The 27,985-nt window shown below is 37.8% G+C and overlaps 1 protein-coding gene, 1 non-coding gene and 1 pseudogene across 2 annotated transcripts in view; all 3 read right to left on the bottom strand.

The window, feature by feature from the left end:
* Positions 1-27,985, bottom strand: part of LOC135684488 (TBC1 domain family member 23) — a 41,307-nt gene that overhangs the window by 7,474 nt on the left and 5,848 nt on the right. The window contains exons 5-10 of the mRNA XM_089114940.1: positions 25,206-25,329; positions 21,801-21,925; positions 20,177-20,223; positions 19,089-19,192; positions 3,829-3,942; positions 2,893-2,988 (exon numbers count right to left, since the gene is read on the bottom strand). Coding sequence (XP_088971066.1) covers positions 2,893-2,988; positions 3,829-3,942; positions 19,089-19,192; positions 20,177-20,223; positions 21,801-21,925; positions 25,206-25,329 — 610 coding nt within the window. The remainder of the gene's footprint in view (positions 1-2,892; positions 2,989-3,828; positions 3,943-19,088; positions 19,193-20,176; positions 20,224-21,800; positions 21,926-25,205; positions 25,330-27,985) is intronic.
* On the bottom strand, positions 567-675 carry Trnal-caa (transfer RNA leucine (anticodon CAA)). The gene is made up of 2 exons: positions 638-675; positions 567-612 (listed from the first exon to the last, which is right to left on the bottom strand). It is a non-coding gene; the product is annotated as a tRNA-Leu (tRNA).
* On the bottom strand, positions 3,949-15,755 carry LOC148957710 (zinc finger MYM-type protein 1-like; annotated as a pseudogene).

Genomic DNA, 27,985 nt, shown 5'->3' with positions numbered 1-27,985 from the left:
TAAAAGAGTGTGTACTATATCATCTTAAAGGTATTAAAGATGATTAGGTATCAAAGGAAGTTGCATAATCTTAAAATTTTTATCCCTGAATAGACATCTAAAAAGTTTAATACATCTTTTGATGGGACTAACTTTTGAATAGGTCCCTCCGCCTGGTCTATAAGGATTGGATGCATGATCTTCAGTCAACTATCGGACATTTTCGTATAATTATAATTTAGTTTTTTATCTGAGAGACAAGGTTATTATAAGTTATTCATGGCTAAACATTGGTTAAAAATAAGTGTAAATTCTTTTATTGTTAAAATGTATCATTTATATTGTTTTGTTTACGATGTCTATATCAAATTGTCATTGATATATTAGGTACTTAGTTTTCTTACTAAATTTTTTCTTTAGATTTTCTTATCAAGTCATTTATAAGAGATAGCAATAACATCGATTTCAGATTGTTTTTTATTGATACAGTTTTATATTTTATATTAGAAATATGATTTAGCATAAGTGAAGTCATGGATTATAAGAGAAGTAAAACGAAAGTTGATGTGGAGGAAAAAGAAAAAGTGTGTCAGGTGTGGGATTCGAACCCACGCCCACAATCGTGGACCAGAATCCTCAAACTCTGAGGAAGATTTCTCTTGAGTCTGGCGCCTTAGACCGCTCGGCCAACCTGACATATTAACAAAGTGTGGTAACTTGGATACCATCTTTTGCTAAACATTGTTCCGCAACTTTTAAAACATATAGAACTCGAGGGAGAGGGGGAAAAATAAAGTTCTTCTTACTTTTAATTTATACTACAATGCAACAAAAAGTCGCAACTCTTGGCCATATCGAAGGTGATCAAAGGTAAGCTGAGTGAGGGAAAAATGGGGGTCCACACCCTTTGGAAAACCAGAAAACGCCCTTTTCAATGATATTTTTTGCTATTGGGGCTCTTGCATTCCCCCACCCCCACTACGCTTCTGGTACACAAGTACAGAGTTGACAAGAGATGACGTCACAAAAATCTATTGAGATGACTGCACTTTAGCGACCAACTTTTTGTTTCCTGGTCGAATCATAAATTTACTCATTTTACTCCATATCCAGTTATGAATGAATGTCTTCTTCTTCAATCTTCATTCTCACTGTTGCTCGCATCATCGTTGCTAGGTAGTAGCTATTCAATTCAACTTCCGGCCAGGAAACAAAAAAGTGGGTCGCAAAAAAGTGAAACAAAAAACTGCAGTCTAGCCAATCTATTTTAGAAATTTTTGAAATTTGTTACCATAACCTCGGCTTTAAGGCTGGTTTTCATATATCGTAATTCGTCGTCGATGATCCCCGATGCAGCTTCCCGATGGTCTATGACAGTCTGCGATGGTTTATGACATATGAAAACCGGGTCATCGGGAACCATCGGCGATCATCCCCGATCATCGCAAAAGTCAAAATAATTTGACTTTCCCGACGCTTCCCGACGAACAATGGATCAGGAATGTTCTGTCAAAAGTGAGTTCATTTGAACTGAAGGGAGGGTAACTGTTTCGCGGAAAAACTGGAATGCTTTCGAGAGTACAGGGATTATTAAGGGGGCTATAATTCCTAGTTTGATTCCCACGCCCACAGTTTGTGTTTCATCATTTTTTAAGGTGAATCATCGTGAATCTTCAGCTATGTCATGATGTACTGTAATATGAAATAATGATATTGTTGCTATAAGGTTAACGGTCATATTACAGTACTTCATCCCCATTACGTCTTCATTCCACCACCACCTGCCACCCTCTCTCATTCGCCACCCTTCCCTCATCTACCACTGCGCTGCATTCACACCATTTCACATCAGCCAATCCGACACCACCATCGCCTTTTTTGAATATGTAAAAAAATTTTGGCCCGTTAACTTTTGCTCTGATGAAGCCCCGTATGCCGGGGCGAAATATTAGCCTTTACTGATTTTCGTGTTTTTATTGTTGTTTACTCTCGGCGTATTGCGGTGTTTCATATTTGCTACATTTTTATCGACTTTTCGCCGCAAGAACTCCTTGGAGACCGTCGAGCAGCCTGCTACAGTGACCTTTTCTTCATTCACACATTTAAAGGTAATGTGTCCAGCTATAGCAAGCGACTCTGCAGGGGTTTTTAGAAATATGTGATTTTTATGTCATCGTCCCAGTCATAACGGTCGTTCTGTTTATTCATCCTGCTGCGAGGTCAGCTTTTCATGTGAGCAGTTTTGCATTGCAAGAACACTAACCAATCGCAAATTGTTATTTTGATGGGGGGCTTGACAAGTTGGATATACGCAGTCCTTTTATATGGAAACATTACATTTAAACATGACCATTGTTTTCATTTCAATAAGCTTCATGGCGGTATCACGAGGCAACAGGAATACATGACTACTAATCAATGACAGCAGGTCCATATCAGCTTCAGCTGACACGTAAATTTTAACCTGATTGCTCAAATAAATAATGAAATGACCGTTTGTGAAATAACATCTACGGACTTTAATGACATATTTCAGGTACAGAGAAAACCCGCGTTTAAGAACCTACTTTTTCAGAGTTTGGCAAAACAGGTTGTTGTATTATGGGTTCAAGATCTAGGGTGACTTTGAAAGTAATGAATTTCATATTAAGAACTAAATTAACAAAACATAACAAAAGCATGCCTAAAAAATAGTAAAACGTTTTAAAGGATTGCAAGAAAATGATAGCAAGAAATTTTTGAACTGTATTTTTTAGCTAATCTAAAGGGCGTGGTTGCAAAAATATTCTGCTAGCTTCGTTCGCAGGGGGCCTTGTCATTCTGTTATACTCCAGGACCTCTGAAAACTTTTCGGCGGCGCAGGCTATTTGCCCCAACATAAAATTAATTATCAAAAAAAATAAAAAGACATACCAGATTGGCATCCAAATGAAATGCAGTTGGCAAATGGCCGTTGTTGTACTGATCAGCCGGGCGACAGTCAACCAAAAAGTAATGAACGGCATCTTCCTGTAAAGAGGTTAAAGCGGAGTCTCAAAGATCTGAGGTACAAGTATATGGTAAAGAATCCGGCAACACGACGCTCGGGGATGGCTATCCGCGACCCCCAAACAAAGGAAATATCAGGAGATTAGCTGGGAGAGGCATTAGAAAACTAGAAGCACAAAGCCCCTTTGGAAGACGGATCCAGTTTTTTGTTAGAGCATGAAGGGTCTCTTATATCATTAAGTAGACTCTCACCCGGACTTAGCTGTCTTACTAACCATTTTAGGCTTAAAGTCAGATTGGTTAGCTTATGCATCAAAATACTTCTGATGCTACTACTGATCCCGAGAGGCAAATCACTTCCTGCAAATCCCGTACAACTTTGATGGAATTCCTATTGTTTTATTTGAAAATCCCTAGAAATCCTTTTGTTTTCGTAGAAATCTCGATCGCTAGTTGCATGATGGACTTGCTACAAGTCTCTCTCTATCCATTTAGTAATCTGAAAAATATAGAAAAGGAAAAAAAGAAAAAATGGAAGGGAAGGAGAGAGTTCTTCGTCGTTCGTTCCCTCCCATTTTTTCTTTTTTCACTTTCTTTAATGGAAAGAGAGAGACTTGTAGCAGGTCCGGTTGCATGAGTGAATTGCCCTTCGACTGTTCTACCCCGCTGGATACAGAGAAAACTGCCTGACGCAAGGGTAACTCTTACAGCATTTACCATATTCATGATACGTAAGAAAACTGCCAATTGAGCGCCAAGGACCCTGGTAAGGCATAGCGATGTAGAGAAAGACCTGATTATTTTTATCAGAATAGTTGTTGCATTTACTTGCCAAGTGGTAGTCAAAATTTGTGTACTCACATCTTGATTTTTGTAACTCTCCATAACTTCTGCTGCCGAAATTTGCAAGCAAAGTGAGCTGTATGAGGTTTCAGGGTTTGCAATCTTCGACCCAAAAAGGACAGGTTGAAAGTCCTATACAGAAAGCAGAATGTTGTAAACAATTAAATCTAATTCATTTACACGGTGTATTGAAATTCCATTGTAGTTCCCTATAACCAAGATGAAATATACAACAGCTAAAATAATATAAGATTTAATATAAGATAATATAATTTATTTTCTAAGTCTTATAGCCAAGATGAAAATTGCAAGCTTATAATTTCTCCAGCATCACAGAGGGGCAGTTCTTTTACGCTTGCCTGATGACCGTGCTATGCTAGTAATTTGTACGACAAAGAATTTTATTCTTGTAGTCCTAGGTGCTGGGCTAGATGAAGGAAACTAACCTCCTTCATAGCAACAAGGAATGGCTTTTCTTCGAGTTTGAATTTTACTGTATGGACAATATGGTCAACGTTACGAAATGACTTTGGCCAGGAAGGGCTTCATGTTCTTGCATACCTAATGTCCCACTAGATTTCTGGCGTTCTTCACCTTGTGAATTTATAAGAGAGCGCGTAGTACCGTATTAATTCGAATATAAGCCGCGGCCTGGCACACTTTGCTACGTCATACAAACAAGGGGGCATACAAACAAGGGGGCTTACAAACAAGGGGGCATACAAACAAAGGGGCTTACAAACAAGGGGAGCTTACAAACAAGGGGAACTTACGAACAAGGGCGGCTTACATTATTTCTTTGCAAAGAGTCAAACCATCATAACACCTTGACTAACACCTTGGCCTCAAAACTGGTCAAAAGTTAAGAACAAATTAAGAACAAGCTGAGGGTGAGCAACTGTAAAACGTAATTTTGAACAATGTTTTGTCTCAAAAACGATGAGTTTTCTGCCGTCTAGGGGTTCCTTTTTCGGTGCATTTTCAAACTTGTCGCCAAAAAGATGTCTTACTCACTTTGTTGAGAAACGAGGCCTGAACACCTCCCTAGAGCGGAAAAGCTAGCAATTGCCCTACTTACACCCTAATAATTTAAGAATAAATTAAGAACAATCCTTATAAAATCTTACAAAATAAGAGTGCAAGACGAAAAAAGATCAAAACGTGTCTTACGCCATTCTTTTGAAAATTTTCGAGAACTATGCTGCTGACTATGCTGCTGTGGGTTGAACTTTAAAATTTCTGATATTTAGGTAATTTTCAAACATGTAGCAGGTGTTGAGATTTAAGTACCCATTCATTTCTCATCAGTTTTGTAACAACATCGAGGGTCAAATTAAACCTTTGCTCCTTAGACAAGGCTCCAAACGATACTTAAATTGTAATAGTATTTTGCCTTCGGGAACCAAAAATATATTTAGCGATGTTTATAGGGAGGGTTCTGGTTAGGTGAGGGCAAAGGATTTTTACTTTTTGATACTCAATAAATTTCTCCATTCAAATGTATTTATCAGTACCTATAGTCCGTTAGTTCCTTCGTAGCTAAAAATCTGGTGCGAAGACAATGTATTTCACATTGAACCGTCAAATCGGTATACTGACCACTTCGTGTTCATAGTGTAGCAGCTTTGAACTTCTGTTGTAAGTTGCTCACCCGCCCCCAGGTGACATTTTCAATAATGGTCAAATTCGATGCTCTTTGGTCGTAAAAAGGGGGGTTGCCTAAGTCACTGGAAGGCTTTTTATAGATCGCAAATATGCTTATAAATGTAACATCTGCCGTTCAGAATTTAGCTTTTTTGAAATAGTTTTCTGAAACAGTTGGGTGCTGAGACGTAGCCTTCCAGAAACGATGATAAATTCTTCCAAGAGACGAAAGACTTTCTAGTTTGGATAAAGGTAAGTGTCTAATTCAACAAGTTACTGATTGAGTAGTTATCGAGAAGCTGGTTCAAGTAACTTTTGGACTCTGCCGCAGGAATATCGACATTTGAAGTCATTCTGTTGGAAATTAAACTTCATACAGTTCATGGGTTCTAAACTAGTAACTGGGTTAATTGATAATCCTTTAATATACAGGTCTTAAATAAAAATATGAAATGGCATAAAAACAAGAATATCAAAAAGAGCTAAATTACAACAATTCAGATTATCGTGTTTAGATTTCGTAGATTACACAATCCTTGAAAAATGTTTGTTCCCTCTACAGTAATTTTCATTTCTCCGTAGTTGGGTATCAAACTAGTTTCGCCATTCCAACAACTATTCAGTTTTGCAGTAATATTTCTGTTTCACAAACAACATGATTAACAACGATTCATATTGCACCCCGAAGTATGCCACTAATGTGCAATTTGTTTTCGTCGCTGCCATCCCATTTAATCTTCTGATAATGAAGATTCTCGTGAAGGACATCAGGCCTTCCTTGCCAAGACACAAGATTGTCTTCTGCCTCTCAATAGCAGATGGGCTGCACATCATTACTGGTATCGTAGCTCAGATAGCTTTAACAGCTACCCATTCACCGACGACCTCCATCACCTGCAACTTTATCAGGGGAAGCAACATGTTTTTTGGGACGTTATCAGTTTGCGTTTCGAGCTTTTCAATAATAGCATTATCAGTTGAGCGTTACATTGCTTGTGTGTATAGTTTTCGCTTAGAAGAATGGGTGACAAAACGAAAAACATATGCCGCTATAGCTGTTTTCTGGATAGTCGGAATATCAGGTGGGATATATTCTTCACATGCGCTGATTTTTGACAAATACCGTTCGATGGCCGGTAAAGCAGAATGTTTCAAAATAATAATTACCTTATGCATCTTTGGGACTTCAATAATCATATCTGCAGTTCAAATAAAATTGTTTACGATCAGCAAAATGCAGCTATCTAAGATAATTCCACCAAAGAGAGCAGCAAATGGTGAAAAAGCTGATTCAACGGATCTCAGGAAAAAGCAATTCAAAGTTGCTACCACTGCTGGTGCTGTTGCCGTAGCATACATAATGTGTATGCTTCCTTTAGGCATCACTACTTTGCTAGATAATATTGACGAAACCTTAATCAGTCCATCTGCAAGAAAATTTGCTTTGATTGCAGCTATGTCAAATGCATTGCTTGATCCAATAATATACGGACTTTGCATGAAGGACATGCGAAAAGCTTTAACTAAAAACATTGGAAATGCTGTAATGTTTTTCATATCAAAACTAACAGAGTAATTAACAATGCAACGGATCTCAGTGCCACTTTGGTTTCAGCAAAAAAACTTTCTGATAACATTTGGTGCAACAATTGTCCATATAGGACGGCCCATAAAAACTTGAGATTTAAAAACAATTTTATGTTTCAAAATCAATTAATTCCCTTACAATATTTCATCCTACGGTACAAATGAATGGCGCAGCTGACTGATCAAAACGAATCGCGGTAAGAATTCTGGCCGCACGATTTTGAAGCTTCGCAACGTGTCACTGATATCCGTGGCGTATCAAAGGGGAGAATATAGGGACCGGACAACCCACTTAAGAAAATGGTCCTCGGGAATTCCCCCAAAGTGCTATAAAATCAGTACCTTGGTGAGTTTTGCATTTTCTTTCCCCAGAAAACATTTAAGATGCATTACCTTAAAAAAACAAATGTGTTGGGAAAACTTAGTTCTAGATATCGTTGTTTGGTGTTATTAATGCTGGATAAAATACTGTATATCGCTTCGTGTTCGCTGGTTAATCTCGACACTACGCAGTTGTATATCAACATTTTGTGTGAGTTTGTATATAGACCTGGGTAATTTCACTTCGGTTTCACTGGTTTGTTGTCAATATCATTGTAATAATTTAAAATATAGTTTTAGGGGGTGGAGATGGTATTTACAGGTGAATAGTACACTGTTGATAGTAAACGTTGTGTTAGGTTTGACTGGGAATGACAGTATATGGAACCTACGAGTCCGCCTTTTTTGCGTCGTAAACTACACTCCCCGCCCAGTAATCAAACTGAAGCCAATGTAGCCACGTGGCCGGATCAAGTTGATAAAAACAAAAATAAAGGTTAATGGCTTGGCCGTAAGCTGTGTCAGATTTTTATTTGGTCTCGTTGCCCCCATTCTGGCACTACGCTTAATAAGCATTTTCCTGTGTGTTTTTTCGTGCTGATTATGAATCTTCTTGTTGTCAACTGTAAAAACCTGCAATTCTCTTGAAATTCAGCTTCAAACTTCACCATTCCCGCGATTTACGTGTTTAGGCTCTGCAATCTCCTGTCTTTCTTGTTGCAAGGTGTATAACATGGAATGCCGAAAGCTTAATTATTCTGGGGCCTATATCACAGTCCGGGTAATAGCTAAGTACCAATTGCTTTAAAATAAACATGGCGGTCGGCTAAACAAATTTCTCCTATAATGGATCGTTGTTTGATACATTCTTGACATCCCCCCTCCCCTCTTGCATAACATTGTCCAGAGATTTTCCTAAAATTGATGAAAAATTCACTGGGTAGGGACAGGTCATATTTTTCAAGATTTGTCTATGAAAATGCACCTGGCATAAAAAATAATTAAAATGAGACAGTAAAGGCCTAGTCTCCTGGGTCACGCCAATTGCCCTCCCACTCTGCTACAGCTGCCGCCACCACTGTTGTATTTTAACGCGTTTACAAAGCTTAAATAGCTGAAATGTTTTTCAAAAAATGTCATATGCGTTTCTGCATGGGCATGCGTTTCTGCATGGGCTGAGACACATATGCGTTTCAAATGTTAAAGTGTAATGGCGGACATGGAGGGCCTAGTTGTGAGGCACACAACGCGCACATCCAATATAAACAATACAAAACCAAATCAAAGTTCTAGAAATTAACAAAATATCAACTACTCAAATAAATAAACCTATTTATAAATTTATGATGCTTTTAGCTTTGAAAAATTATTTAAACTGATAGCTCTTTAAGCGTTCATCAGTTGAACCTGAATTTGCTTTTGGTAGAGGTCTACAAATCAATATCACATCTATGTATGTTCTAGCTTCATAAAGCTAGCTTTGGTGGAAAAAATTCCTTACAATCTAACGTCTCTTGATGAACTACAGTTGTCAACTTGCCTTGGAATCAATATCAAACGATCATTTTTGTAGGAAAAAGTACGAGAAACACTATGACCAGAGTTGAAAAACTCAGACTCCCTTTAGATATTCAAAATATATATTTATAAAAGCTCATAAATGCAAAGCTTGCAACAGTAGATAAAGATATTTTATTCAAATTTTGGTTTGTTTATTGTAACAAGTATTTCACTAATTTATGTTTTTAATAGTAAATTTTATATTTTTTCGTAAGTGATTGGTAAGCATTTTCAGCCTTATTCATTTGCGAACCTTAAAATATTACTGAAAATAGAGCTGTGGAGGATGTAAATCAACTACTACTGGTTTACTTTTTATCAAAATGGTAGGAATTCTATACCATCTGTGATTTATTCAAAAATTGCCCAGAATTCCTTTATCTGGCTCTTTAACCAAATAATAGTCATATACCAGGAACTAATTTTATATCGTTGGCTTTGAATTATGGGAATCCTTTTGGGGGAAGCTCTTTGTGTAAATCTGCATAATTTTATCCGTTTAACGCATGATATTATCACATATTCTTAGCTTTATGTTAGCTAGTTGCTGTTTTCTAACTTACAAGTCTAAATTTTTTATTAAGGTTTTGTGGCGATGGATCATTTCAGAAACCTTTATTAAAAGTTGTTAGGAAACGCACATCCGTTGAAACACATTTGTGTCCTGTCTAACGCATATGCGCTTCACGCCATTCACAGCTAGGCCCTGCATGTCCGCCATTACACTGTAACACTTGAAACGCATATGCGTCTCGGCCCATGCAGAAACGCATGCCCATGCAGAAACGCATAGTACACCGGCATGAAAATTCGGTGAAATTTGCTCGCCGTTACATGAAACCCGACATGAAACTGTCGAATTCTTTCGCATGATATTCATGTGACTTCGTGCTTCTCAAAAAAGAGCGGGAAAGTTTAAGAGTAAATTTTTAAAATGGCGGCAGAGGATCCAAGGAAACTTCTTTTGATCACAGTCCTCAATCTAGTTTTTACAACTGGTTGCATTGCGCTACAATGCCAAATGCTTCTAGCTATACAGGTATTCTTGCAACAGCAAGAAATTAAGGAAAAGTAAAGAGCTGCGGTTGAAGATAAAAATCGCGCCCTTTGCCGATACAGAGCCATGTGAAACAGATTTTTGAGGAAAAAAAGACGACAATGGAAAAATCCTGGTCGCACTAGTGCCTGGTGGTTTAATGTTTGGGATGGAATTTTAAGCGATGGAGAAAGGCATGTTAACTTTAGAATGTCAAGGGAATTTTTTTCAGACTTGTTGTCAGAAGTTAGGCCATACATTTCACCAAATCCAAATGCAGCATTTGTGCAACGGAGGCGATTTTATCACTGATTCCCCCCGATATGAAAAACTGATCTGTTTACACGACACTTTCGTGCCGGTGTCATATGCGTTTCGGTAACCTTTACCCTGGGTACCAGACTCACTATGTATAAAATAAAATAGAGAGTCTGGTCTAGTGCGCCCCATTCTCGTTCTGGTGTGCTGATATTAACCAATCAGGAGCGAGTGTACAGATTTCTGTACGTTCAAAGGTCACAGCGAAACAATAAACTTGGCTCTGGTATAAAACATTGAACAGAACAGAACATAAATAAATGCTAGCGACCGTAACGATTGAGTTTGAAGATGCTGTTAAAACTGTACTCAAAGAATATTTTCCGCATGTTGTGGAACTGAACACAGAACAGCATTGAAAGCCTTGTTTGTAGAGAGAAGAGACACCTTCGCCATATTGCCAACTGGCTTTGGAAAGTCTCTGATATTCCATGCTGTGCCTCTCGTTGCAAAGAAATTAGGCCTTGTAGTGAAATGCAGTAGATAAGAAACACCGCAAGGCGCCGAGAACAAACAACAACAAACACAGTAAATCAGTTATAGCTAATATTTCGCCCGGCATACGGGGCTTCGCTTGTCGTATTGCCCATATTTGCGGTGGTGACCTTCCAACGTGATGATTCTAACCACCACGGTGTCCGAGCGCGCTGCCTTCACAGTGAGGAAGTAGACGTTGAAAGTACACACAATTTATGAGGAAAATTACAAAAGACTTATTTTAAGTTGTATACGAAATTTGATAATGATTAACATTTAATAACTGCATTTTGCTAACTTTAATTTCATGCTTCGCACATGATTTTTGCTGCCAAATGGCGTTTTAAACCTGATTTGATTGTTATTTTGAGGCAGAAAAGTCTATTACCACTGTATTAAAAATGTCGACTTCAAAGAACTAAATAAAACACATTTGCTTTAAGATTTCCCAAAACTCCTCTGACTACTGAGTTTCTTTATTATTTATCTGACAGTCTTGTTTCACAGGCCTAGTCTGTTAAATAGACTTCAGTTCTTTCAAGTAAGTTCACCAGAACGAGAATGGGGCGCACTAGACCAGACTCTCTATTATTTTATATAGTGAGTCTGGTACCCAGGGTAGATAACCTTATGCATTTCGGTCCGGGTACTCAAACGCATGGCAATTTTGGTTATGCAAAATCGTACCCGAGCACTTAAACAATAGGGTACCAAAACAAATGGTGGAATTTAGCATGCGACCTGGTCTGGGAACACAAATGTTCTGATTCATAATGTTCAGAATGTAAAGAACAATCGAACTATTTCTAACAAGGGGGTACTAACAAGAAACGGTGCTGTGATTTCCCTTGTTAAGTTTATGCAAAAAAGTACAACATTAGTGGCGACTCCAAAGTTTTCTTGATTAAAAAGTATGAAATTTTAAACAAAAAAGTATTGTGTTCAATTTGTTAATTATAATGTGTCATAATATCGCACTACGGTGAAATCACTTGATTTGTAACACATTGCGTTTCACAATGTTACACTTTTGCATAGGGTACCAAAACGCATATGACTCATGCAGGTGTAATATGCGTTTTGGTACCCTATGCAAAAGTGTAACATTGTGAAACGCAATGTGTTACAAATCATGTTGATTTATCATGGTGTGATGTTAGGACACAATGTGCGTTACAAATGGAACACAGTGCTTCCCGAACAATGCGTTTCCTATATAAAGGAAATCAGAGCACCGCTTGTAGCTAGCACCGCCTTGTTAAAAATTAGTAAGATTGCTCCTTACATTCTGAACAATACGGACCAAACCGGAATGCAAAGAATATAAGAGCCAAAGCACAAGAACCGTATCCATAAACTCAGTTGCTTTTGTACCCTCTTTTCTTTTTTTACAAAAATTAAATAACTTGAGGTCAAGCTTTGTTTATACGTCAAACAGGCCAAACTTTCCTTGGTTGTATGTAGAACCATTTCGAAGAAATAATTTAGAACAAGCTGAGGCAGAATTACAGCCAAACTTTAAATTTGAACAAATTTACGAAACCCCCTTAAAAAGTGTAATTCGAAAATGGTTCGTTTTGGTTACCTCTTCTTTAAGTTCTTGGGTACGTTTTTGCATAACCAAAATTGCCATGCGTTTGTGTACCCGGACCGAAATGCATGCTAAATTCTACCATTCGTTTTGGTTACCTATTGTTTAAGTGCTTGGGTACCTTTTTGCATAACCAAAATTGCCATGCGTTTGTGTACCCGGACCGAAATGCATGCTAATTCTACCATTCGTTTTGGTTACCTATTGTTTAAGTGCTTGGGTACCTTTTTGCATAGCCAAAATTGCCATGCGTTTGTGTACCCGGACCGAAATGCATAAGGTTACCGAAAAGCATATGACACCGGCATGAAAACTCGTGCCGGCATGAGTTTCGTTTCGGGTCTCATGTAACGGGCCCCTAAGAAAGTGAAGTACAAAAATCATAAAGGGATGACGTCATCACAACATCATCATGTATTATGGTCAAAACCAAATGTTTTTGTAGTCAAAAAGGCCTCTCAGATTACGAATATAGAATATAACACCGCAGTTAACAGCATGAACGAGCTTACAGTTGGCGAATAAGAGTAAGCTTGTTCATACTGTACAGGTTATTCTCGTACAGTGCTGAGGAGAGGGGGGTCAGGGGGGTCACTGACCCGGGGGCCCTTTCCAGCCTCCCTATCAACATTAACATAACATAATTCTAGAGACAATAATGACAAAGGACCATGAAGTCGGTGCCTGCCTCAGTCTTAAATGTAGTTTTGTTAAGAATTTCTCATCTTTGTTGGCTTGGGCTAAAGCAGTGGCGTAACAGAGACACTCGGGGCCCTTAGGAATTTAGTAAGATGGGGCCCTCTTTTAGGGACTGCGAAGTGAAGTGAGCTCTACGGGGCAAGGGGGTTCGGGGTAATGGGAAAATGTTTAAAATCGTGCCCTTTAGAACCTCGAGAAATGCACGTGATGTGGTAAAGAAAATGTTTACATATGAAAAAACAAACAGTAAATTAGGTGTGTTCTTGCTCACAACCTGAGCTTTTCTACGTGCATTAACGTTGGCAAAATCCTTTATAAGCTTTATTTTGTCAATTTTCTTTGATTCCTTGTTCTCAATTGACAAAATTGCTAGGTAGTCCAGTCTCTCCTGTGACATCGTAGATCTTAGATATGTCTTTATCAGTTTCAATTTTGAAAATGATCTTTCTGCCAATGCAACAGTTACTGGCAAAGTGACGAAAAGTGTTAATAGCTTGTACATTTCTGGAAAGGATGAACTAATACGGCTCTGAAGCACAAGGTTATTAACTTCTAGAACAGTTTTCTTGACTGCAATCTCCTTTCTGAATTCGGTTGCAAATTATCTCATCTCAGAATCTAATTCATCTGTAAAGTCATTTGGATATTTCTCACGAATTACTCGTACTGCATTTTCAAGCATGTCAGGACTCAGTGTTGCCAGGTTGTTGGGGTAGAGACAGCTGAATAATGACGTCACCATTGCTTGTCCTTTGAACCTTTCTGTCAGTTGCATCAATGCTGTATCAACAGTCTTGTAGAAAACGTTTATCTTAAAACTTTGCTCAGGATCCATCAGTCTTCCATCTACAACAAGCTCATCTGATCCATATCTTGCCTTCCGACCCCTCTTTTGTTGAAACTCTAGCGATCCATCCCAAGATTGTGCAAGTGCTGTGGCAGTCAGCATTATAGACTGCCATGATTCTCGAAGATATTGGAGCTCCGAGAGTGCAATATTAAGGTGTCTAGAGGCAACTGACAAGTCAATCTTAGGGGACTGAAGCTCCTTCGATACTGCATTGACTGATCTTAGTATTCTCTCCCAGAATACAAGGAAAATAATAAATTCCAGTGTGTCAATTTTTTTCTTTAGACTCTTTGCGTTGTCAAGCTCATTCTTGTTGTTTGATGTTAAGATGAGTCGCGTCAGAAGCCTCATTATCTGGGAATACTTGTCACGCACAGCTCGCACCGCATCAATGCGAGAGCTCCAACCTGTCGTACATAACTTTTTTAGTGTCAGTGATACTTTCCCAGCTTCGATTCCAAGATCTCTCCATCTATTCAAGGAAGAGCCAAAAAAACTGAAGATATCTCGAAGGGTAGCAAAAAAGTTTTTCACTCATAACGTGTGATGTCGCCGCATCGTTTACTACCAGGTTTAGATTATGGCAACCATAATGCACAAAAGGAACGGGAGAATTAACCATATCTTTTATCAATTTTTGTACGCCACGATGAATTCCACTCATCACACTCGCACCATCATAGCCCTGACCTTTTATTTTCGAGAAATCTATGCCAAGATTTTCCAAAAATACTTTAGCTGTATTTGCTATTCCATCAGCATTGGCGTTATTTATTTTCACAAAACCCATAAAGCTTTCTACAATTGTGCATTCATCTTCTGTTATCTTTGCCCACCTAATAACCAGGCACGTAAATAATAGGGGGCGTGGGGGGCGTGGGGGTGTAACGCCCCCCCCCCCAAAGTTTGGAAAATCCAGTCACAGTTGGAAAACTTAACGGTTGACTTGGAATTTTTTTCTTAAGTTCAAACTTGTGAATTTTATATTTTAAGAAGTTTTTTTATTTCAAATGTAAAAATTCTAAACATCAAAATTCACAGGCTGAGGCTGACCCATCCACTAATCGTTTTCTATTGTGAATCCCGTCTTCACTGGATGCAAATTGCACAATTGCCCCGTTTGCTTTCTTTCTGAAGGGAGTTGAATCAAATTACGAACAGGCAAGGTGAGTTTCCGGATAAGAAACTTGAAACTTTACAGTTTGGAATAATAATACCCGCATTGATGAGAAAATATTAGAGTGGGAGTTTTTTAAGAAACTACGAGTAGTTAATTCAATAAAAGATTAAGAATCTTTCAGTACTAAAAATTCTCAACGCTTCTTATAAAAAACGAGTTTATGCTAAACTCCCCCTGTTATTTGTTAACGTCCTTGACTCCTTATCATAAATTCCTATGACAAAACTGCTGTGAAGCAAGAACACATTGCAAAACTGCAGTAGAAGCATTTGATCAAAGAAGAGTGTTTCATCGTTCGAATCAGGCATTTGCACAAGTTTGCTCTCAAATCATCATTTCAATTGTAAAGAAAGAAAAGGCTTTTGATCCTCTAAAAAGTGTTAGTAGTTTTCTTCGATCAAGAACAAAAGTAAAAGGCTCAAATTCTTGGTGCTTCTATATCGTGAAAAAAATGTTTTTTAAATAAAATTGATCAATTGATCTGAAAGAATACTACTAATCATTAAGTATATCTTATACTAGTTTTGCTTGAATGTTGCTTTACTTCTTACAGTAAGTTTAAATTTTTGTTTTATGGTAATCAAAATTTAGAGATTTAGGCTTTTATGCTTTAGGCTAATTGTTGAGTAAGGTTTTGGGAATTATAAAGAAAATAGAACTATGGTGTTCGGGCTATTTACAAATATCAATTCGGTGGGTACAGTAGATTTACTGGTCGCATGAAAAATTTCTCCCTTAAAGTTGGAATTTTCATCCTTCCACGCCCCTCCAAAATTAGCAACTTATTTTCGTCCCTGCTAATAACAACGGTCAATTGGTCGACTCTGGTAATATCACTGGTGGAATCCAATTTTATACTCCAGAATGGTGCGGAATTAATATTTTCTACCAAAGTCGAGGATACAGTATTTGCAAGCAAGTCAAACAGCTCATTTTGGATCTTAGCGCTAAGGTATTTTGTTGCTCTACCTGGAAGAGATATAACTTCTGCTAGAAATTCATCATATTCAGCCATAAGAGAGACCAATGCCAAGAAGTTCCCACCTTCACACACATTATCATGAACCTGCTCTCTATGCCCTGTGAATGCCAACGTCAAAGTTGCCATTGTCAGTATAATTGAAATAAGCCTTTGAAGAACCTTGGCCCAAAACGACACTTGTCTCCAAATCTCATTTTCATTCTCATCACTGAAATCTTTGCCAACTTTCCATCTCATGTAGGCAGCAGACGTGTGTAAGTGCATGTTTGACTTTTCATGCCTCTTTATTTTATCAAGCATATTATGTAACGATCCTTGAACTCCATTTATCCATCCCTTTTGCATATCATAAATTGGCGTTGAGCAATCAGCAAACAACCAGCAAACTTCACAGTACGGCATTCTTAGTACCATTGAAAAACATAGCCAATGCCTTGGCAAGGACATATTTTGATGCCTTTTATTGTAATAGCTTGCACTGAAGTTGGTTGTAGCACTTCCATTAATATCTACTGATTCAAAAGGACCACAAGGTCTATAGGGTCCATGTTGAATAACGTTCTTTTTCAACGCTGCGTTCTTTGTGTCTTCCTTGAAATGGCCCCGATCAGTTGGGTTTTCTCTAGACAAATCAAATACTTCAGGCTCTTGCTCATTAAGGCTACTCGTTTCTGTTTCTTAATCGTGATCTAAGTAAGTGATCGGTTCTTCTTTATCTTGGAAACAATCTTGCCTCTCATTACAACTGATCTCTTGCGTTTTCTCACTCTCGCTCGTTTTAGGTTCTAATGATGATTAAAGGACAGATGTCATTGTAGTGTCCACAGTATCATGGTCTAAATTGTTTTGAAAAAAAAAACCAATGGATTTGGTGTTTGCTATTGCAGTTTCTTCTTTTCGCCTTTTCTCGGCTCGTTTCTTTGCTCCGGACTCATATCGGTGCTTTCCATTTGCAGACATACTAACTAAATGACTTCTGTTCAAATTGAATCGAATTGTGTTATTATGAAATGATACCTTTTTGAGAATAAAGATTCAATATATCTACCGCAACGTTCACTTGGTGATCTAAATTCTAAACAGACATAAGGGCAGATACATTAATGTTTTAACAGGAGCCGTTAAGATGATGTCAAGTATTTCTTTTATGACTATGTTATTAGAAAGTTATTATACAGCTTCCGAAAATATGTCATTTCGGTGATTATGTTTCAGAAATAAAGTATCGAGACAACTTATAGCAAATAAACAAAAAAAACAGAATGAATGAATCCAGTGTTGCGTTAGCAACACTGTTTAGTAAGAACTTTTGGGGTGGGTTTAGAAAACCTTGTCAACATGGTCAAAAAGCACACAATACGAAAAATTTGATGGGGGCCCCTTTTTGGTCGGGGGCCCTTAGTTCTCGAACTAAGGTCGCCTAAACTGCGTTACGCCACTGTGTACGATGTTTGGAAATGCCAAATTTTTGAAGTGCCCAAAGTTCGGAAGTGTTCGCCGCTTGGAGTTGTCTGTTATGGGAACGGTCACTTTATGAGAACAAATGCTACGGCCTCGTTCTGACACCGTGAATCTTAACAATGATTGTGGTACGTTTTGGATTTAAATTGGACGTGGCAGATATGGACGCATTCGCAACGGTAATCCAAGCATTCCTAAGACTCCATAAAAATGTATGCGACCATGAGTCGATTTGGCCCTGACTGCGTAGACTTTGATGCGTAAGCATAAACAAACACAGTGGGCTACTATAGTGTTATGGTTTGGTAAGAGGCCCACGAGGGCGAAACCAAAAAACCAAAATTGAAGATATATTTGTTGACTCAAACATTCTCAAGAATTTGATAATTAAAAATATTTGGTTAAAGAAAGCGTTCGAGTTAATCTTCCGTGTGGTAATTCGATGAATCTGGCTTAACCTGTCAAATCGATCACTTTTCTTTTGAATCCGCCAAGGTCAACTTACAAAAAAATTAGAAAGCAAAACAAGAAACCAAATTCTATTGGCTGCCACTATGCATTAAATAGGCCCCCAAGAAAAACATTTGGTTTCGCAATGTAGATTGTTATCCAAATATTATCTCTCTTTCGTCCAGCGTTTCTTTCTGCGACATTTGGTTTGCAGCTCAGGCACACGTCAGTGTGGATAGTCCAGTGGGCCAGAGCCTGGGGCTATGCGCCGTTTAATCCACATCTCAATCTAATAAAACTTCTTGGAATTGTTAGGGAGACGAGTCTGGTAGGGCTATTATTCTAAGCACGAGCTTCAAATCTTTGATTGGTTAATACAGCAGACACACCCCCGAGTTCTGACCAACCAGATCAGATCAGATCAGAAACGAACAACTTCATTCGAAAGTCCCTATTTGTCGATTGATCAGCTTGTTTTTTTTTCAACTGGGCCAAATTTCTATCGAAAGAATTTATAGCTAACTCACCTAGATCAAAATATGCACCAAAACGTTTGATGATATACAGCTTGACGTTTCTGTTTCAATTCAAATCTGCCCATTATTAAATGACAAAGTAGGTTTGTAACATCGCATTTCTGCCGACTAGGATTGTGACGTGATTGCTAGCTGGCGCGAAAAATCTTGTCACGTGAGATGTTAAGTTCGTATAAAGGAGGGAATGAAAGAGGCTAAAGGCGGCTTTACTTGCTACCCGCTTGTTATGTTAGCTTGTTATATCTCTTACTTATGTTTATAATTATAACTGTTTTTAAATTGATATAATGCAAAATTTTAAAATCCAGCGGATCTTCAGACAAATGCTAGTTCGTCTTGGAAATGTATCAAGTTGTACAAGTTGTACTCCTTCGATCATTGCAAAAGCCGTACATCTAAAATAGACTAATAAATGATCAACGGCGGACATCAAGAGTGTCGAGAGTTTAGGGTTTCCGTTATATTTCTGCCACGTTACCGTCGTGCAAGTAGATGTTGCACATTCGATGCTACCTAAAACATCCGTAACCGTCAAGGCAGAGCCGTTATCAGATCGATGCTTTCATAATTGAACATAGTTACATACCTTTCTGAAAGACTGGGGCGTCCGAGTGGAATAGTACCTCGCAAGGATGCAAAAGTCTTCAATGTCATCGGCTCCGAGGTCTTGCGGGAACGCAGTAATCATATCTACAAAAAAATGCAAGAGCAACACACTAAGAGCCAAAAGCAGTATTTACCAAGAAATCGTCAAATACTCATGATTAACGTACAAAATATGACGACCTTAGTTTTTTTTCAAAATACATAATTTGTTCAAAAGGAACCCAGCTCAAGGCCTAATTCCCTAAGTTTCTTTTTTTAGATCTCTTTTGGTCAAACTGTAGTAGCTTTATGATTTCCGTAGAGAGAGCACAGTCACCTCCCCCCCCCCTCCCCCCGTGTAGAATACATTTTCCTCCGTTGAGCGCGATTCCGGCTTCAATTCACCTCTCTTCGCTACCTTCAAAACCGCCCTCAAAAGAAATGGCAGTACAATTTTGGATTTCAAAGAAATTCTAGATCCCTAAAAATCTATATAATCTTCTGCCAAAGTGCATATTATAATTGCTCAGGTGGGGCAAACCAGCGAAGAATTCAAGGCTAATAGAGGCTGCTCCTTCAACCTTTTGGTTGTGAAACTTTTTTAGAATAAAGAAAAATACTTTTAGAATGAAAATCTGGATTTCGTTGATTAACAATGGACCTTGTTTGAACTACAGAGGAATTAACAAATTTCGATGATATAAGCCGCCATTTTATTTCAAAAAGGTTTTTGCCCCAATTATGTCTTGGCGTCGCGAACTCCGAGACGGTCTATTAGGTACAAATCTAAAAGGTGCACCCTAACAATGAACCGGGCTAGTGGTATCCGGAAATAGTGGTATCTTGTTTCAAAAAAGGGTCAGGGGAAAATGACTTTGAAAATAAAAACCTTATCATTTGTCAGGGTGGAGCGTAACGCTGACGGTGCATAACCGTGAAACACAACCTATACATTCTTGATATTCTGTTTAACTGCATCCAAGAGAGCTGCTTCGGGGATTCACTGCATCCAAGAGGGCACTAAATTTGAAGCCAGGAAAATGCAAAATCCTTGCCTGTTTAAATCAACTAACGTAAAATATAACTCACCTATTATAGCTGATTTGTTTTTCTTGGACATTTCTAAAATTCGTTCCCTGAAGAAAAGTTTGAAAGAAGTTATGACATCATCGCAACTGGTACTTAATAAAAATCCAAGCTGCTTGAATGACAAATGTAAATAACATTGCTAGTACGCACCCCGCCCCCTTATTTAATATCCACTCCACAGCTCAAAAACATAAGTAATCGAGGCTCAAATCAACAGTCCCATTTCCCCTATTCTTCTCATTTTCTTTAATTGTACGATAACCACATTCCTCGCAGTTTTAGATGACCAGCATGTCAACTCATCTTCAAAATGAACACATCAATAAATTGGGTTTAATACAAAAAATTTGGGGTAATTATGTACCTACAGTTTAAAGATATTTTAAAAAAGAAATGAGGTAAAGCTATTGTATAAGAAGGGATCTCGCAAGTCTGCACTTAAAGCTATCGTTGGTGTAACTTTCTTTTAAAAACATAGAGGGATGACAAAAGTTACTAGATAGGCTCTCGCAATGTATCTTGGAGTATCTATCAACATTAATCACTAAAGATACCAAGATACGTTTAACTTTTGATCAGATGAGTTTAGAACGTGAGCAGGGAATCAGTAAATTTTGAACAAGCTTCGAGAGGTCATGTTCAGGGCTATTAGTAAAGCTTCATCAAGTGAGATGAGGAATCCAAACTGTGCTAAAGTAGCCAATTTATGTGCTTTAAAAAGTGCTGTTCAGTGAGTCTTGAATGAATTCTCGGGAGACTTGGCAAACTTTTTGATTGGTATTGAATTGCATCCTTATGTTCTTTCAGATCATATTTCTCCTTTGAATATTGTGACGTCACCATTTATTAATAAAAACTATCTTTTTGACATGTGTACCCATCAAATGTAATGCAAGGCCAAAAAAGCTGGCTGATAAGTATAAACAGGTACAGTAGACTGTGGTTACACTTAAACAAATGTTGCTTCAAAATTCATGACTGTAAACAAAGTGTGACTGTAAGCAGAGCTAAATTGAATGATTTTGCATATTTGGGTTTAAACTTTATTTGACTGTAACAGGTAGTGTGACTTCAAGCATAAGTGGAGTCGATTTTAACTAGATTCATCTTCCCTGAAGTTGGCATCTATTACCTTTCCAAACCACCGGACAATTGTCAATAAACATATTGCCATTTGGTTCACTAATCACTTTTGCTTTTTTCGCACTGTCAATCTTTGCCAAAGATAAAAAGATGCAATAATCAACCAAATTGTGATATTTTATGGGCAACTTTCTCTAGACCCAATAAATTAGAATACCGTGTGGGACATTTGTGCGTATTATTGGTAGAGCTATTGTACACAATACTTTCACCTCGCAGAAAATTTTTTTTTCCTGTTTCTCAAGTTCCCAGAAAAGAAAATGTTTTTTGCAGCTCTGTATGAAAGGTTGGCTAGAATTGACAACTGAAGTGCCTACACTCAGAAAGTTGACATCTGTCTAGAATGTTAAGCTCCAGATATCGAGTGGAAATTATAAGCATTTGAAGAACCTGGGATTTCCAAATATCTCAAGGGTCCGTCAACTTAAAATTTATGCTATTTTCTTGAGCGGCTATTACGAAAAATATATGGTTTACTTACTTGGCATTTAAGACCATAACGAGCATTAAGAAGAAAACAAAGAACGGGTCTCCATCTAGGAGATAGGCGTCCCACATTGCTTGAATGACATCAGAATCACAAACTGACGCAAACAGGCTTCGCAGCTGAAAAGAGAATAGTCATACACTTATTTAAAGAAAATATCATAGTTAAAAATAACTATAAATCATTTGGCTCATCGGTCCATCTGTTCTACTAACTATCTTGATTATTTGTTTTAAATTTTTAAGCTTCATTTTATCTTCTCCGCTACAATAAGAAACTTCAATATAAGATTGGATTAGGATTAGTTGAAGATTTCTTATTGCGCCTGCAAATAAAATTGGAGGCATCAATGATTATGACCGAGAGCTTGTGAAAGAAACCAGCGAAAGAAAAGTCTGTGACTGAAAAGAAGTGAAAATATTGAGTGCCAAAAGGAATCAATCCTGTAGCCTTTACTGTTTAATTCTTTTATTAGTGCTACTTTCTTGCTTCTTGATGATGCCATCTGAATCTTGATACTATTATAAGACATTTTGAAGGAGATTACACTGATAGCGAAAAGGTTTTCTGATGAAAATCAATTCAAACTAAATGGTGATAACTTAAACAAATTTGATAGAAAGTAAAGCTTAAACTTAAAGAAGAACAAAAAGCCAGCAGAAGGTTCGATGTACTTGCTCGCTTATGCAATTACGCTGAACTTATCAAAGATACCAATTTTTCATTAAACCTCAGTAAGATTATTGCCCTCTCGTTTGGATATTTCAGGCTGGGGTCTAAGCCCTGGTCAAACGATCTAACGTTTCACCCAACATTTCGTCCAAAATTTCTCATTTATGTTGGAATGTGATCCAACGTTGATTGTCAAACGATCAAACATTTCACCCAACATTTTCTCGCGCAGATTGAAAAAGGACTGGGTAGAGGGTCGCGCTAAAGACTGCAAGTTTCGCGATATTTTGATCCGAAAAAGAGGAAGGCAATCACCGCCTTCTCTTTTTATTTTCTCTTCAGATATTTTCACTGTCATCGCGGACTTTCAGGACGAGCGTCGCATCCCCTATCAAGGCCATGGCCTAAATTTACCCCCCCTGCGCTTTCTTGTAGCTCCTCTGTGCTACAGGCTCTTCATTGACGCTTCATGCCTTTTCTTGGGAACATAATTTCATTATAAAGTTTATAATTAAAGTGTGGTTGATTGTAAGCAAATGCGATTGTTGCAACGAACGAAACCAGCCCGAGAAAACAACACCGATGCGATGATTGAATTTGGCGCTCTTTAACCAACTGCGCGTGCGCAGAGCTAACAAAAACGTTGGCTGGATGGTCAAACGACCCAATATTTCGCCCAAAAATTCAAAACAATATAATTGTTGGATGACCGCAGCCAACATTTTTTAACTCAGTCAAATTTCATCCCACAACGAAAATGACGATGGTGGTCAAACAATCCAACATTTCGCCCAACGTGATGTTTCTTAAAACATGTCCAACAAGGACCAATACGACATATATGCAAAGAAAGTGGAACAGAAATGATAAAAAGAAAAATCATGACAATGTATCATTATATTCTGAAAGGCTAAAGATTGAAAAAGCAAAAGAATGTGAATCGTTAAAGTGTAGATCGTGGAGCGAAAATCATCAACAATTGCCAAAACCAGAGCCAAAAACATAGGGCATTGAAAGTATTAAAATCAGGTAGCTACTGGATTTATCAAGTCTAAATGCCAATGTTTGAATTTAAACGAAATATAAGCTTTGGAATTGTAACTCTTGCGTCTACAGATATAAAAAACTTTTAATCAAAGATAAAGCTAATTTGTGATTATTTAAAATGGTATTTGCCAATTTTTTGCCAACTATAAAGAAATTTTTAATAATTATATGATATATGAATAGCTAAGTTGTTGTGCGTTACTATGAAAGAGGGTCGTAAAAAAGATTAAGAAGCCTTGGGCAATAAATGAGAAAATTCCAAACTTTCTACAAACAAAGACAGTAACAGTGACAATATCCATAAAAATTTCAGTCGTGTTTGGCATTGAATACTTCGTGATCTCGATGGAACAACATCTTACCAAAATTATCGTTTGACAGCAGTAACTAGCTTCTCGATCTCCGCTAGCAGCAAAAGGCAGCAGAAAGGCTTTAATTAAGTTGATGGAGCTGTAATTGATCGATTTTATTGCTACGTGAGAACATAAATTTGATGTACTGCTCTCGCGGATATGGTTTGATAAACGTTCTGAAACACGTTTTAGAGAGAAGGGGCAGTTAGAGAGAGGCAGTTATCTTGAATATTATAATGACAGGCAGAGACAGCCGGTGTCTTGATACAATTTGAAGTCATGGACGTTTTTATGTATTTTATGGAACAAAATAGCTGATTAGTACCATGCTTTGAACAAACAGAAAACAAAATGGCGGCGTTTTGTTCGGGCCTAGTTGACAACTTGGTCCATCATTGTGGTGGTGTTCTCTAACATAAGATATTTTGGTATCTAAAACTTGCAAAGCTAATAGTTATATAAGCCTGAAAGGACCAGGCTCAAAGCAAGTTACAGAGATCTCGTGACAATGCAAGTCATGACTGGAATGCTCTCTAGCGATAGCAGAACGCGGACGATACTAATAACTAGAAATAGAAATTGTCTTTTGGTGACTTGCAAAAACTTCGCATTAAAATATACGAAGCTCTGCTTCCGAACAATTTGCAAAAAGTGATAAACATGCTTGAAAAGCATTAGGTCGAAATATTGTTACTTGCCTCCAAAATCACATAATGGCACCGTAACCGTTTTGGTAATTTTAAGAATATGAAGGTTAAAATACTTGAGGTGGATTCTCTTGGAAAATATTAAAACATCTACAAAAATAGGTTCATACGTATATAAAAAGGTTTTTTGAGTAGTTAAATTTGACAAGGCATGTTTCGCTGGAAAGTACAGTGGCTTCGTGTTTAAATGATGAGGTAATAATAATGAAAATGACCGGTCTATCATAACGTAATCGATGCCGTACAGGCAGTGCTGTACACGCCTTTGTATATAAAACTGGACGGTTAAAGCAAAATAGAGATGCATAAAACTTCAGTATAGAGCATATTTAGCAGATTTTCCTTCTAGGAACTTCTCATAGACTGAAAAGGCAACAACAATCCATTGGATGAAACCCTAGATGATTGATGAGTTCGTAAGTGGTTACTCAAAGATTTGCAAAAAACATCTACGAAATGACAAAACAGAAGAAACGTGAAGGAGATTGATCATTCAAATAAAATGAATCTCCATAATTTGCAAATTAAATCTTTCTACCCGATATTTATATCATATATTGTAATACGTCGGTTCTCACAACGAATGCCTCATTATTACGACGGAGCATAACACAACTTACCCATTTCTGTCCATACAAGTCAGGCGGGATCTTTCTCGAATCCAAAAAAGAGCAGAGCAAAGGATCATGATACTGGAGAATCTGCCTGAACAGGCTGAATGGCTTTCCATCTCGATAGCACTCCCTGGAATAAAAAATCATATTTATGAGGCGGCATTGACTTCTGTACACGCATCTCCCAGGGGCTTTCGGGAACAAGGGAACATGGCAACAAATGGTACAGGAACACCGGAACAAATTAAATCTTCCACTGGGAACATGGGAACGTTATTACTAGTGTTAGGGAACAAGTGAACGTTTTCTTTATTTTTCAAAGGGAATATAGAAACATTCGTTGTTTTTTTTCAAAGGGAACACGGGAACAAGTACCCCCTACCCCGAGAGACCCTCACGGATCAACCCGAAATTATCGATAGAATAGAATTTTTAGAGAATTTGGAGCAATAAATCTCTAATAGCTTCAAGTCAAATAAATACTATTTTTTCAAAGTTTGCTCGAAAATCGTTTTTGCAACCATTCCGTACCATAGCATGGGTCACAACAGAAAAGAAAATTAGAAATCAAAACTGCATTGCCCCTACGAAGATGGACGCTTGCTGCAGCTATCCTGAATATATTAGCTGACAGTGCAAAATCAAAAATACAAAATGGAGATATCATACACCTAAAATAATTGGGATATTTATAATAAAAATAATATACATAAACATATTGCTTGGCAAGAATAACAGGGAAAGAAGCCTAGATATATGGATATGTTGTTTAACGGAAGGAAGATTTACAGAGATTTAAATGACATTACAGTGACCTATAAAATTAATTTGGAATAGTGGCACGAATCAACTCTTTGAAATATTCTCATTTGTGTAATATATGGTTGGAAATTAAAACAGAAGTATCAAGAGGTTCCCGGGCTACTGTTTCTGTGTCACGAGTCATGGATGTACTCGAGCGAGCATAATGCGTCTGGATACGCATCCAGCAATGTTGCATAAGCCATCGTTCTCCATACAGTAACAAACGATGCATCAAGCATCCCATCGATATCAATACAAATTAAAGCACGCGTTTACAAAAGACGATAAAAGGAACCGTAATATACTGAAAGCATGCTAGGCGCCTTTTGGTGACAAGGATAAATCTAATATAAATGATCTCAAGACGATTTTGGTTAAGGGGGAATGTACTGCTTTTAATCGTGACATTAAACCATTAAACGCAGATTTTCTTCTGTAGTGAATAACTAAGACTCAAGTATAAATTCTTTCTGTTCACAGAATAAGACAAAGACCACATAACACGAAGCAAAAAAATTGGATACACTGGGATACTTTGTTTCAAAACAATTAAATACGGAATGTTTTGATATTCAAACTTTTTTCTCTATTAGTATTGAAGCAAGGCGAAGCATGAAAGTGCAGCTCGTGCTAGGATATAAACAGCAGTACCTTAATTAAGTAACCGATCCCCAAAATATTATCAGGAACGTTTGGCTCGAAAAAGATCGAGACGCTTTAAACTGGGGACAGGCCATAGTGAACGACAAGTCACCCTGTTAACACTAACGCGATTTCAAAAGCCTCAATTTTTTCGCTGCCAAAACCGATACAGCAATAAGTGGGTATGTAAATGACTCATCGCTGAAAACTGTTTTCAAACATTTTAATTTGGACTCATAGCAATAACTTATATCTGTGTCTCCATTTGAACGAAATCCCAGGGCCGAGAAAATTGTGAACCAGGCCTAAGAAAGATGATTTTGTGATGCTTTCTACTCGTTCACAAACATCTAGAAATCGATCCCATTGCCCCACAAGTTGGAGTCGTGTATATAAGATATCTGTCTAAGAACTGTTAAGCTAGAAGTATTGATTACACAAACAACAGAACTGCCTCAGTTCTCCATTGCCAAGAGCATGGAAGCCTGGTACATCGTAAGTACCACACTTGGAAAACATCGTGCTTGCAGCGGAACTAGCATTAATGAGAAAAAACACCGTTAATAGTGTGCTTAATTTTGGGAACAATACGCCATGCGTTTGCAACCGTAAGTGGAGCAAGCCTAAAAGCCACAAGCTAAGAATCAAACAACTCTCTATTAATGAATTCAAAAAAGGACGCTGGATTAATCAAAATTTTTGCAAGCGAAGATGGATTAACTCTTTGTAGCAAAAAAGGTTTTACAGAGTAATAAAAAGTTTAGTTCAGTTAAAAGCAGAGACTATGTATTTAAAGTTTTGAAGAAGCATTGGATGGCTTGCGGCAAAGAGGAATAATCCACTAAATAGCGGCCGTATCCCTGACTATACTTGCTCCCAACCGCCATGGAGCTGAGGATTAAATTGGCAAAAGAATGCTATTAGCAGACTTGCATGGATACCTTGACAAAGTAAACATGTAGGATACATGTGTAACAATACAAAGATAGGGGGAAATGAACATAACAAGTCCCCAACATGTTCGGCAAATACGACTCTAGGAAGCATTTTCAAGGGAGAGTGTACATGATTTGAAAATATTGTGGTGCAGGCATATTGGAGTGTAAAATAGGTAACTCCTCATAACTCTATTAGTCAATAAGCCCAAACCATGGACTTTCAATTACCATACGAAAGGAACCCAGGTCGATTAACTGAGTTTGGTCTCGTCTCCATTCAAGCCATGAGTGTTGGGGAACGGTTGCGAGTATAAGTGCAACCGTTATAACATTCCGTTGACTTGACAGACATATCTGCACCGACAAACCAAAGAAGATAAACTTAAGATAGAGATCAGTTCT

This window comes from Rhopilema esculentum, chromosome 21 (assembly GCF_057945365.1).
Source record: "Rhopilema esculentum isolate cy_ngs chromosome 21, ASM5794536v1, whole genome shotgun sequence".
Lineage (NCBI taxonomy): Eukaryota > Metazoa > Cnidaria > Scyphozoa > Rhizostomeae > Rhizostomatidae > Rhopilema > Rhopilema esculentum.
The sequence above is the reverse complement of the archived record's forward strand: the minus strand, read 5'-3'. Positions and strand labels throughout refer to the sequence as shown.